This window comes from Arvicanthis niloticus, chromosome 8 (assembly GCF_011762505.2).
Source record: "Arvicanthis niloticus isolate mArvNil1 chromosome 8, mArvNil1.pat.X, whole genome shotgun sequence".
Lineage (NCBI taxonomy): Eukaryota > Metazoa > Chordata > Mammalia > Rodentia > Muridae > Arvicanthis > Arvicanthis niloticus.
The window spans coordinates 32,088,455-32,101,960 of NC_047665.1; the positions used below are offsets into that span (position 1 = coordinate 32,088,455).

The 13,506-nt window shown below is 43.6% G+C and overlaps 1 protein-coding gene across 2 annotated transcripts in view; it reads right to left on the reverse strand.

Annotated features, from left to right (window-relative positions):
* Positions 1-13,506, reverse strand: part of LOC117713323 (type-1 angiotensin II receptor A) — a 44,745-nt gene continuing 31,239 nt past the window's right edge. For both annotated transcript variants that reach the window (XM_034509544.2, XM_034509545.2), the window contains exon 3: positions 1-1,963. In XM_034509544.2, the coding sequence (XP_034365435.1) occupies positions 839-1,918 (1,080 nt within the window). In that variant the 5' untranslated portion in view covers positions 1,919-1,963 and the 3' untranslated portion in view covers positions 1-838. The remainder of the gene's footprint in view (positions 1,964-13,506) is intronic.

The window sequence follows — 13,506 nt, forward strand, 5'->3', positions numbered from 1 at the left end:
TATTACAATAAAATTACTTTATTTAGAGGATAAGCATACATTGCCAAAACTTCATCAGATGACAGTTTAGAGATACAGAAGTACATGTATGTGGAGAATATATACTTTTAGAGAGCAAGGAAGATTGTATGATATATAGTCTATTCACCATTGACTGTATACATTTCTCAGATGCAAAATAAAGCTGATGTACCTAGTACGTCACAGTTGTTACAAGCAGTGTGACTTTGATGTGTGACTTTGGTAACACTGCTATATAAACACCACTGGCTAGCATTGTTTGGGGACAGGACACGTTTCTGAGACACTGGCTGAATTTTTACAAAGGGGTTCTGAAACTTGACGACTACAGATTAGTAAATCTTTGCACAGTATGTGTAGTAACAGGGACAAGTGGGTCTCCATTGCTAATGACTAAAGGGACAAAAAAGGTTCCTCTGGGAACTGAGCAGACAAAGCAACCTTGACTTCCATCTCTTGTTTCTTGTCTAAATATTTAGCACGTTCTACATACCTATGTGTGAAATCAAAAGGAGCATAGCAAAAGGAGACTGATGAGATTGCATTTCTGCCAGCAAACTGTTTTCCAAACCCACAACTCCATCCAGCTCCTGAGTCTTTCTTTGGGTAGCCAACATCTGTTAATGCAAGACGGCTTTGCTTGGTCACGTCTTCAAAGCTTCCTTTCAGAGCTTTAGACAATATCTACAGTCTGTTGAACGCATTTTCTGTTTAGATCCTGAGGCAGGGGTAAACGGTCCTTTGGTCGTGAGCCATTTAGTCAGATGCTGCCCTGGCTTCTGTCAGGGCATTACATTGCCAGCATGCTTTGAACCTGTCACTCCACCTCAAAACAAGAAGCCGGCTTTTTGGCGGATGAGCTCATGTTATCTGAAGGGCGGTAGGAAAGTGTGCTCATTTTAGTAGACAGGCTTGAGTGGGACTTGGCCTTTGGGGGAATATATTTCAGGAGCTGAAGAAAATACTTTTTAAATTTTTTTCCCAGAAAGCCGTAAAACAGAGGGTTCAGGCAATTGTTAAAATACGCTATGCAGATGGTTATGGGCATGGCAGTGTCCACGATGTCGGCAATTTTGCAGTCATGGATGACACCTAGCTGAATCAGCACATCCAGGAAAGTGAATATTTGGTGGGGAACCCAGGAAAAGAAGAAGAAGAGCACAATCGCCATAATTATCCTGAAGATGTCATCATTTCTTGGCTTGTTCTTCTGAATTTCATAAGCTTTCTTTAGGGCTTTCCAAATAAGAGTATAGCTGGTAAGAATAATAAGGAAAGGGAACAGGAAGCCCAGAATATTCTTGGTAAGGCCCAGCCCTATGGGGAGCGTTGAATTCCGAGACTCATAATGAAAAGCGCAAACTGTGTTATTGGTGTTCTTGATGAAATACACATTTCGATGGATGACGGCTGGCAAACTGGCCAAGCCAGCCATCAGCCAGATGATGATGCAGGTGACTTTGGCCACAAGCATTGTGCGGCGAAGGCGAGACTTCATCGGGTGGACAATGGCCAGGTAGCGATCGATGCTGAGACACGTGAGCAGGAACACACTGGCGTAGAGGTTGAAACTGACGCTGGCCGAAGCGATCTTACATAGGTGACTGCCGAAGGGCCAGCGGTATTCCATGGCGGTATAGACAGCCCACAGTGGCAAAGTCAGCAAAAAGCATAAGTCAGCCAAGGCGAGATTTAGAAGAAAGACACTGGCCACTGTCTTCAGCTTCATGTAAAAGTAGATGACGATCACCACCAAGCTGTTTCCAAATATTCCCACCACAAAGATGATGCTGTAGAGAGTAGGGATCATGACAAATATGTAACTGTGCCTGCCAGCCTTGGGGCAGTCATCTTGAATTCTTTTGATACCGTCTTCAGTAGAAGAGTTGAGTGCCATTTTGCTTGTCTGGGTTGAGTTGGTCTCAGACACTATTGGAAATACCTGGAAAAAACAAAAATCCAAAGAACATAAAATGTTAAAAGTTTTTAAGTTGCAGTTGTAAATAAGCAAATTTCATTCACAACCACAAATCTAGTGGTTCTACTTCATTCTTTGGGAAAAACATTAGCTCATATGTTCTGAAGAAACCTCATGAACTGATAAAATCTACGATGGCCCACTTTTCTAGAGTGCATGCCTACCTAGTCAGTGTTAAGTGGCCAGTCAGACATCAGCAAGTTTGAAGATCATAAAATGATGGACCCCCTCCTTTATAATCATAATCAACCCTGGGATTCTGAGTATGGATTGCCAACCTGACAGGACGTAGACACACCAAAGTAAGTGACCAGCCTCTGTGTATGTCTGAAGGATGGTCTAGACTAAGTTCGTTGAGGTGAGGAGATTGTTGTACTGTTGTGGGCTCTGTTCCATGAACTGGTGTCCTGGGCTGCATAAAAGATGAAGCTTGCTGAATGTCGGCATCCTCCTGATGTGGACGCAGTGTAACAGCTGCTGTCTGTCCTGCCCCCAGGCCGTGCCTCCCTCCTCAGAGCTGCCTGTACTCTCAACCCGGAAGTCCTTCTTTCCTTAACCTGCTCTTCTCAGGTCTTTTGTCAAAGCAACAACTCCAGCAGCTGACATAGGTCCCACCTCCTTGTAATATGCTAATTTTAAGGAAGGAAGCTGCATCACAAGTGGCTTTTCTTAGAATTTGAAGTGCCTGTTAAAGAGGTATGTCTGTCAAAAAGGGGACAATGGCAGGCAGGACAACACAGCTGCATCTCTTGAAGTTTTTAACAGCATAGGAAAAGGAGGAGGGTAGGGACCCAGGTTCTGTTTAAGCTCCATGAAGGGAACTCTATTGCTGCCAGAAAAAGCAGGGCTATTTCATAGGTTTTTTTTTTTTTCTTACATTCTTTATAATACATGGTTTCTTCAGTCAAAAGACCAGGAACTGAGTCACACACTCTAAGAAAAGACATGACTTTCTAAACTGTCCAAAAGACCGTGAAACCACAAAACCCTACTGTTATCTCCTACTGTGAGAGTTAGTCTAAACAGGGTCTGCATTATAGCTCCGTTGGGAAAGTTCTTGCCTTGCAAACACAAGATGTGAATGTGGACCCTCAGAACCATGCCTTTAATCCCAGTGATAGCAAGATGGGAGGGAATGACTGGAAGCTGGCAGGCCAGCTAGTGTGGTCAGTGTAGCAAAATTCTAAGACAGTGAGAGATCCTGTCTCAAAAAGTGGAGGATGCTTGAGGCCTGGTGCCTCCAGATTGTCCTCTGACATCTACATATGTACTCTGCTGGCACACCCCCTTCACACATATGTATGCTCCACTGGTGTGCACACACACGTGCAACACACAGACACAGACACAGAGACAGACACACACACAGACACACACACACACAGAGAGAGACTGAGACAGAGACAGAGACAGAGAATTCAAATGGGCCAGTTGGTCACCTGAATAGGAAACCATCTTTCAAAAAAACTATCTGTCCCTGAAACTTATCACACACACACACACACATACACACAGTATGTGTATGTATGTGTGTGTGCATATATGTGTGTGTATGTGTGTGTGTGTGTATATGTGTGTGTGTATATATATGTACATACACATACATATCTTAAGGCATTTTAAGAAGACGGGAGAAATTACTATCTCCTTGAAATACGTACTTATACACCCCAGAAGCGCGTCTTAGATGCAGTGATTTAGGACCCTCACTTGTAAGCCTGTTGCTTTCTGAGTTCCAAGTTAAAGCATTTTATCTTCTCTTTCCCTTTTCCGATGTCCAGCATTCCAAGCCTGCTTGCCCTGACACTCTGGACATCCTTTCTCTCTGAAGTCCCCCAGAGTATGGGACTGTCTCTAGATCTTTTATGGCTGAACCTGCCTGCTTCTTTGACTCTAACTTTTAAAACCACGACTTTCTCTCTTCTTAGCTAGTTCTTCCTCCCAGAAGCTTCCATGATCTCTGCCAAGCTTCTAGCTTGTCTGCCAGTTCTTTTTTTCTCAAACTATAATAAAAACTGTCCTCATTTCCTTCAGAGTCCCTTTTTAATCTCTCTTATATATGAGAGTAAGATCCCACAAAAAATACCATGTATGCGCTCCCCATTTGCAGTGGGAAAAAAATGGAAGTGTGGTCCTATTTGATTGTGTCTGCAGGTAAAAATAAAATAAAATAAAATAAAATAAAATAAAATAAAATAAAATAAAAAGCAAACAAGAGAACCAGTGGAAGTAAAAACTAAATTTCAGAAAATACTGCTACTAAGTCAAAAAATGAAATTAATTTCTCATAGTAACTTAAAAGTTGTTTCCAATATGATCTAATTAATTAATCTTTAACTTCACAGACATGACACATCTGTACCCTAGTCATTAAATGACTTATTTCACTTCATAATCTTTACTCGGGCATAAAAATTACTAGTATCTTCCCTTACTAACAGTCAAAATAGCTGTCCTCTGGTTGTTATTTCTGTAGATGTAAGATGGGGCAGGGGGGATACTCAGTGTGACCAACAGGTGAGGGAGGAGCAGGTGGAGGACGAGATCTGGGAGGCTTTGCTCCAAAACCACAAGATTGGCATTCATGCAAGGTGATCTATTAGCAAAAAGGAAGACGGAGCATGCTCAGCACCTCAGCTCCTACATCTGCTGGAGCTGCTCTCCAAAAGCATGCTAGAGTCCGAAGGTGACCTGTGGCTCTGTAAAATCGTGAGATGCACAACCCAGTGGAGACAAAGCCAGAGAGACCTACGATACATGGAGTTGTATTTAGAGCTACCTGGAACTGGGAACATGGGAAGGAAAACACAAGCTATGTCCATGAGCCATCTGACACAAAAGCCCCCATTCTCATCACAGAATGGCCACTGGTCTTCCAAACTCTTCCCTTGCCCCCATCACTTGTTCCTTTGGAAATACAACCACCCAATAGCATCTCTCACTGACTCTGATACTATCCATATGTCTCTGTGCAATTCCTTGTTCAGGGACACATACAGGAGCCCATGCAGAAGTGGTATCCACACACCAATATCCTTGGAGATAAAAAAAAAAATCCTTGGAGGTTACTGGCCCTAGTGTTCTGTCCTTGGCTCTTCACTGTATGCGCCTCAAACTGTGTATTCTTTAACTTCCAATAGTCTGGATGTCAGTTTCCACTAGATCATCCAGGGCTTAACTACGAGGTTAACTGTTTATGCCATCAAGGATGACAGATGAAGAAGTAGGCAAGGTTTAACAATAAGACTCGTCTTTACAGAATGCTGGAGCTAGAAGTGTCTCTTTTGGGGTTTTAGGAATAACCAGGTGCTTGGGAAGGAATTCCCTAAAGATTCCTGCAAGTATGCCCTCCTAGGTTTTACATAGTCATTCAAGCTGTTCAATTATACAATTCTGAAAATTTATAAGATTCTGAAATTTATATAAAGACTTCTATGAGTCCATCAGATTATTTTGGTTTGGGAAATGGGGGAGGGAGGGGAGAAAGAGACAGACAGACAGACAGAGAAGATTCCTATTGTTCTGTAGCTTTTTCCTCTAGGCATTGAATAGTCATCTCATAAGTCTTGGTGCAGAGAAAACCTTTGCCCCAGTAACCAAGGTAAAGAATGAAGCAGAACAATGCAGTGATAACAAGACTTTATCCTTGCATCCTCTAATCCTCCACGATAGAAAAAAGAAAAAAATCCTAGAACCCCAATCAGATACTCTACTTTCTTCTACCTGTCACAGGACAAGTGGCTGGAGTAGGTCCTTGAGTATAGAAGTGGCAGTCAATGGTGCCATGATGCAACTGTGTCAAGCCATGACCCCTGCGCCTGTCAGTAAGCCCATCATCCACACTCCATGCCCAATTAGCATGAGTAGATAATCTTTACATTTCTCCAGGAAAAAAAATCAAATGCAGATTTTTAAGTGACCTTTTCTTAGCCTTCCCTCTGTAGGTGAAGTTACTGTCCCTATCTGAGTCCTTAGTTTCCAGTTCCATGATTGTTACAGTAGCCCTGATTAGGGCTCAGTGGGGCTAATTAGGGAAAGCTGTTTCTCTGGCCTTGGTGGAGCCCTAACATTCCAAGCAATCCCAAAACAAAAAGCTAATGCAGTGGGCTGGTCAGTCACCCCTAGAAATGCAAATCTGCTAGATGCTTAAAGAGACAGGAGGAACAGTTATCTCTTGAATAAGAAGACCTAAGTTGTTTTATTTTTTTTTCCCAGAATTCCTGCCATCTGGGGCAGTCCAGGAGAGTCTGGAGTTCTGCTGGGTCTGTCTATCTTTTTGCCTCTTCCTCCTCTACTGCCTTTCTTCTGGGTGCCAGCCAGAGCTCAAGTAGATTTTTCCTAGTGCCCTGGGCTTCTGCACTCTTTCTCTGCAGTCCCCTCCTCCTACTTTTACTTCTTGTCTGTCACTTCTGCTGACCTCTGCGCTCACCCAAAAAGCATGGCTGGCTTCTTTTTCAGCTCCTGTAACTGTCCTATCTGGTGGGGATGAACATCAGTATGCTTCTCTCTTTGGCTACCTGACAACTGAAAAAAAAAAATGAAGTTAAAGAAATTACAATTTTTCCCAGGAATTCCCTACTGTGAGAGGAAGCTTGTGTCCTGGAGAAAGACTTCCCTCACAAGAGAGACTCTGGGCTGAGATATCGGTGGGCATGGGACCACATACTGCCATATATGTATCTCTTGTTTTCTATTTAATTCTACCTTCCGGTCAAGACCCTGAAGATGAACTCCAGAAGGGTCACTGGATCTCTTTGTCTCTGTGACCACATTGAATGAATCCCTCTTTTCTGCTTCACCTTTAGTTTGGCTCCTTTAATTCGCTTGTTGTGCACAAGCTGTGACCCCCTAAATCCAGTAACCATTGTGAGAAATGTGTGGTTTTGTTGCTTTACTTTTCTATTAAAGATGGCTAACCCACTGAGGGCTAATATTCTCTGTTAACCTCTCTCAGCTTGAGAAACTCGTATATACTTGTCTGTTTGTCCAAGTCCTGGATGCCAGGCATTCCTGAGACTTGACTCTATCACACCCTTCCCCTTTGCTCCAATTATGAATTATCCAATTGTGTCAGTTTATTAGGTCAGGCTCCTACCAAGGGGGTGACACACAGTCACCACCCTGCGATAGAATAAACACTACTCAAACTTCCCTACCTCTGTGTGCTCGCTCACTTGGTTTGGATTGTTGAAACCTTTTTCAAGAGTAAATTGCCTTGCCAAGCTACTTTCTCTTTGTTCCTATGTCCCTTTATCCAGCAGTAGGAATATAGGACGATTCTTTTCCAACACACCCTGACCTGTGAACCTATAATAAACTCTTCTCATGTCATCTGGGAACTTCGGTTCTTTCAGTTCTCAGAACAAGAACCCAGAAGCCACTGGCTCAGGGCAGCTTTTGGTGGCCATCAAATTTCCAGGCCACTAGGTTCCAAGAAAGACTCCTTTGTCCTAAAAAGATGCCCCAACATTCCTATTTCATTTCCTTGTCCCTCTCACGCAGCCTATACACCCCGAACCCTTTCCTTCTGTCTCTTGCAGAGTCATTAGAATCCATGCACAGACACTGTCCGCTCTGCCTGTTCCATTCTCTGAGAAGCTTTCCCAATCTCTCTACATAGCTTTGGAACGTTGGCTATAGCTCTTGACACTTTAATCATCTTGACATATTTGTTTTCCCCACTGGTCTGCCAGCTGCTTGAGGAGAGGCCTGTTCTGAATCATCTTGTTTACTACTGTAAGCCCTGCGATAGTCCGGGGGGGGGGGGGGGAGCAGATGATAAACGTCTCTTCAATGAGAGAGGGTGCTATCAGGGAACACAGAGTCCCCTCTGCAGGGTCTTACTCTCGAATTTAAAAACAAACTCAGAAGGAACCTAGAGGGCAATCTTATTAGAGTATGGGAGAAAAACAACCATGCACACACAAGCTAGGGACCTTGGAAGCTTCTGGGAGACAGAAGCCAGAAAGATGAAGATAGAAAGCCATGTTTGGGGGGTTAGAGTCAAACAGGCAGGAGGGATCAGCAGGGAAACCTGCAGAGAGCTGCCTGGGGTAAAGGGAATCAGAGAAATGGCAGCACAAGCATCTTAGGATTGTCACTAGTGTCTGAAAGAGAGAGCCAGAAAGAGGAAAATGAAAAGACTTCGTGTTCAGTGCAAGACCTCAGAGTTTAGGGCAGGTTTAGCAAGGAAAATCTGAACTCACAATGGAGGGGTTTCTGAGATACATATCTCATTGTGAGGATAATTTCTCCATTCATCTTAGAGTGTCTTCAGATGTATTGTGTTTCTTTGAGATTCTGGAAAAGACAGATTTTTCTTTTCTGGTCCAGTCTATTTGGTACTCTCTATGCTTGCTCTCTCTCTCTCTCTCTCTCTCTCTCTCTCTCTCTCTCTCTCTCTCTCTCTCTCTGTGTGTGTGTGTGTGTGTGTGTGAGTGTGTGTGTTTCTTTCTTTTTTTCTTCCTCTTTCCTTCCTTCCTTCCTTCATTTATTTATTCATATATTTGTTTCCATCCCAGCCATTGCCCCGCATCCCTGGTCTCCCCTCTCACAATTCTTCATCCCATTCCTCTTCCCCCCCCCACCCAGTCCTCTCTATTTTCTGGGGCCTCAAGTCTTTCCAGGATTAGGTGCCTCTTCTCACACTGAGATCAGACCAGGCAGTCCTCTGCTACATATGTGCCAGGGGCCCTTGGACCAGCTCGTATATGTTGCCTGATTGGTGGCTCAGTCTCTGGGAGCTCCCTGGTGTCCAGGTTAGTTGAGACTGCTGGTCTTCCTATGGGGTCACCCTTCCCTTCAGCTTCTTCAATCCTTTCCCTAATTCAACCGTACAGGTCTGTGACTTCAGTACAGTGGTTGAGTGTAAGTATCTGCATCTGTCTCAATTAGCTGGTAGGGGTAGGGCCTCTCAGAGGACAGCTACGCTAGTCTATAAGCACATCATAGCATCAGTAATAGTGTCAGGCCTTGGTGCCCTTCCCCACCATGAGATCCTAAGTTGGGCTTGTCATTGAAAAGCCTTTCCTTCGGTCTCTTCTTTTTTGTCTCTGCAGTTCTCTTAGACATAAACAGTGCTTCTTGTACCTTCACTGAGATTTCCTGTTTTAAGTTAGGAAATTTTTTTTCTAGGATTTTTTTTTTCAGTTTTGACCTGGATTTCTTCTTTTTTTCTCCATTCCTATTACTCTTAGATTTGCTCTGTCCATTGTGTCTCAGCTTTCCTGGTTTGTGCCTGGATTTTTTCAGAGTTCTAATTTTCTTTGACCAAGGCATCCATTCCTTCTACTGTGCCTTCAGTGCCCGAGATGCTATCTTCCATGTCTTCATGCACACCGTTGCTGTTCTCTTCCGTGTCTTCATGCACACCGTTGCTGTTCTCTTCCGTGTCTTCATGCACACCGTTGCTGAGGCTTACCTATAAGAGTTTTGCATGACTTTCTCAATTTTTCATTTCCAGTTTTACCTCACTTTGGGTTTTTATTTAGCAATTTTATTTCTACTTTCATGTCTTGAGCTGTTTTCTTCTTTTCATCCCACTGTTTGTGTGTTCATAGATTTCATTAATGGATGTATTCACATCCTCTTTAAGGTCCTTGAACATTCATAATGGCTATTTTGAAGTTCTTGTTTTGTGATTCAGCTATAATGCATTCCTCAGGGCCAGCTGTGGTAGGGTTGCTAGCTTCTGCTGGAGACATGTTGTCTTGGGTGTTAGTGATACTGCTTTTTTTTGGGGGGGAGGGGGGGCTGGTATCCAGGCCATCTAGAGTAGGGATGATTTGGTTCTGTGGTTTCTGTTGGTCTCTCTGGATCATAGGGAAGTGCAATAGCTATGACTTGCCTCGTAAGAATTGCTTCTTGAGTCCTTGCCAGGTGTGGGCACTGGGAGTCCCATGTAGGCTATATTTCTAGGTATCCCAGGATGACACAAAGGAATGGGGAATGGGGATGAGCTAGGAGAGGAAACTGAGAGTGTCCATAGGAATGAGAAAAGTTGGGTCCGCTGCAAGGTTTGGTGGAGTCTCCAGGAACACTGGCAGAGTGGGAGGACTGGTCCCTGCAAGCAGTTTGCTGCAGGGCTGGGCAGGAGACTGGGGAATTTGTGGTGGAGGACAAGAAGGAGAGTGGGGATCACCTTACTGATTTCTAGACCAGTATGGCTGCTGAGTTTCCAGGTAGACAGGGTTTCTAGCTATTGATGGTTGACACAGAGGTGTCAGAATGGGCTAGAAGGAGGTGCTGAGAGGATGGGGCGGGGGACCTCAGCAAGCGGTTTGCTACAGGGTTGGGAGTGAGACTTAGGAAATTGCAGCTGGGGACAAGAAAGTGTGAATCACCTTCCTGATTCCCAGGCTGGCATGGCCAGTGGGTTTCCAGGTAGACAGTGCCACCAGGTATTGATGGCTGGCACAAAGGAATGGGAATGAGCTAGAAAGGGGTACTGGGAGGGCCCACAGGAAGGACACAGCTGGAACAACCAGCGGATGGCCAGAGTCCCCAGGGAGTGAAGTCCTAGAACAGATTTTTGAGGGATGTCTTCCTGTCCAGATAATTAGATAGGCCCCCTTTTTAAAATTAACTCTTAAGAAAGAAATGGTGATGTCCTTGCAGGGTTTTTTGAACACCTTAAAAAAATCATGCCCCCCCCAATTAAAAAAAAAAAAAAAACCTTTAAAAACTAAATCTGTGAAATATGCTTGCTTACTCTGAGAGAATAGATTTCACCAAAAAGGGCTTCCCTGAGCCTGCTACCTTCTTCCTGTTCATACATCATTTTAAATCTTCAGGACAGGCAGCTGTGCTGTCCACTTCCTGAATGGCATGTCAGATTCTAAGGAGGGTCTGTTGTGATACTGTTCCCTTCATTAAAACTAGTGTGTTACAGAGACATGTAAGATAGGACCTAAAGGGGGTTGTGAAGGAGGCGTCCACCCTCCTCTGTGACTCTAAGTCTGGCAATGCCTTCCTAGCTACCTAACATGTGGACACCTTAAGGGCAGGAGGCTAAGTCTAGGCACAAACACTGATTTCTATTCAAGCTCCTGGAATCAGTTCACTCTGCTCCTCTCTCACACAAAACACCCAGGGTCAAACCAGACTTGTGGACAAGAAAACAAAGCAGTCAGAAGGCCTCTAGAAATGACCTGCGGGGACAGCAGACATAAAAAGAAGAATTAATATGTACAATGTAGGGCTCAGCTTTGGGGGAGGTCTGATGCTTGCTTTTTTTTTTTTTTTTTTCTCAGAAGGACTTCCTTAGGTTTTATTGACTTTTCCACTAATCTTATTATGGTTTTTGAACTTATGCCTGGGTAGCAGTATAATTTCTTGGATAATTCTTTACAAAAGTTAATTACTGCATAAAAATTGTTTTGGCTAGCAGTCATTCATGTCTTAACAAGGATTAATCAGTTTAGCTCTTTGCTCTTGTGCTTGCACAGTGTTGCAGTATAATCCTAGCTCTCAGGAGACGGAGGCAGGAAGATAAAGAGTTCAAGGCCTACCTCTGCTACATCACTGGAGACCAGCCTGAGGTACATGAGAGTGTCTTAAAGAAAAAAAAAAGATGCTAAAAAACAGCAGGAAGGGATTTATTAAATGCATGAAAATCTCCAGGGAGCCCTAGCTGCCAGGGCAGGGAGGAAATGGTCCTCTCCTCCCTCTTTGCTCTCTTGACCCTACTTTGACATCACACAAATCAGTTGGTTCCATTAATCCTATGTTTGGAGTGTCTAAAATTGTACTGACTCGCCTGAAACCATCAACAGCATTCCCATCGAAATGAACGGGGAATGAGTTTGCATTCTAAAGGATCAATTTCCAAGCAGATTTTTCAAATCCAACTTCTTTGCAAGTTGAGGTCAGCCTCTCCTTCAGCGCCAGAGGTTCACACTGACTGACATTAACTATGTGAAAGGTTGTTCAGAGCAGTCAAGGGAGCATCCTTGGAAACAATACTGATACATTTCTAAGAGGCTCAACACAGCCTTGACACAACTAATTAGAAGAATACCGTACAGAGCATGTGTACAATGATTGAGACCAGTCAAAGTCAGAGTGGCTGGCCCTGATCCAGTATGTCTACAGAAAACAGTACAAGTTGAAAGGGAACCCTTGAACTGGGTTTGAAAATGCTCTCACATTAGGTGATTGTTCTACGCCTAAGCAGAAGTTCCATAGCCAGATACTGAAGCCTCCAAAAGAAGGTTCCCTTCACAGGGCTGAACTGAACGGATTACAAAGCCAAAATGAAGGCAAATTCCAAGACAGAGCACACACACATGGAACAGATAACATGCCTAGAGGAGAACCCATAAAGCGTGGCGCAACTCAGTGGGAATTTTTCACAAGCATTCAGAGTGCTTGAGGAAATGAAGGAAATGCACCATCCATACAATAGAAGGTTAAGAAACAAGTAAAAGACTGTGTTTAAAAAGATTCCATCTAACTTCCTCTTTGAAGATAATTTTGTTGCCCTTTCACTTGGACTTCTTGTGTGAATATTTCCCCTAGTTAGAAACATTTTTTTCCTTCAAATATTGGTGTCTATAAATTAAGTATTTAAGATCCAATCTCTGCTAAGTAATGACTGTCATGTATAAGTGGTAACAACAGCTTGTAATCCCTTTCCCATATCAGGCTGTGGTCTGACCGCACGCAAACGACCACAAGACGAACAGTGTTTTCAGCCCTGCATATCAGTTATAAGCAACTGTGGTGATGGCAGCCAAATGTGCTGTCATTAGTAATTAGCCTTTGCTTTACTTAAAATAACATCAACTCCAAATGAAGATTATGAGAAGACACTCAGATACTGGTCTCCAACTCAGATGACTATAGTTAAATGTCACCCCCATCCATACCTCTGTTTCTCAGAAATTATGCAAGGTCAGAGCCTACTATTAGGAATCCCTACTTAATAACCATGGTTCCAGCAACTTACTTGTGCATATATATGTGTGTAGTGTATGTGTCTGCTGGTGGGCTTGCCACATGGGTGTGTGGGAGGGACTACAGGGCGACCCTGGGATGTTACTTTATGAGACAGGGTCTCTGGGTGAACCCAGAATTCACCATTTTAACCTTGTTGACTGGATATCACCCTCTCCTAGTTCTGCCTGTCTCCTCCCTCCTAAGCTGAAGTATCGGGCATGTTCTGCCCTGCTCAGTATTACATAAGATCTGGGTATCCAAATTCAAGTCCTTATGCTCGGACAGCACGTTGACCACTGCACCATCTCTCTAACTGCACAATTCAGTTTTGATAAATGTCTCTACGCTCCTCCTCTTTGCCCTTTATCCCAAACTTGACTGTTTATGTTATTATGTCTTTATTTCCAAGAGTAAAGAAAAATCGGGATGGAAGGTATGTGATCAAGACTAAAAATCTCCCATTACTATGCTGGCGTTCACAGAAAATAGTCTTATCATTTTAAACATGATGAGCCATTTGAGAGTTCCAAATGGGCGGGGCCGGGTAAGGAGCATGGAGGTTGACTTGA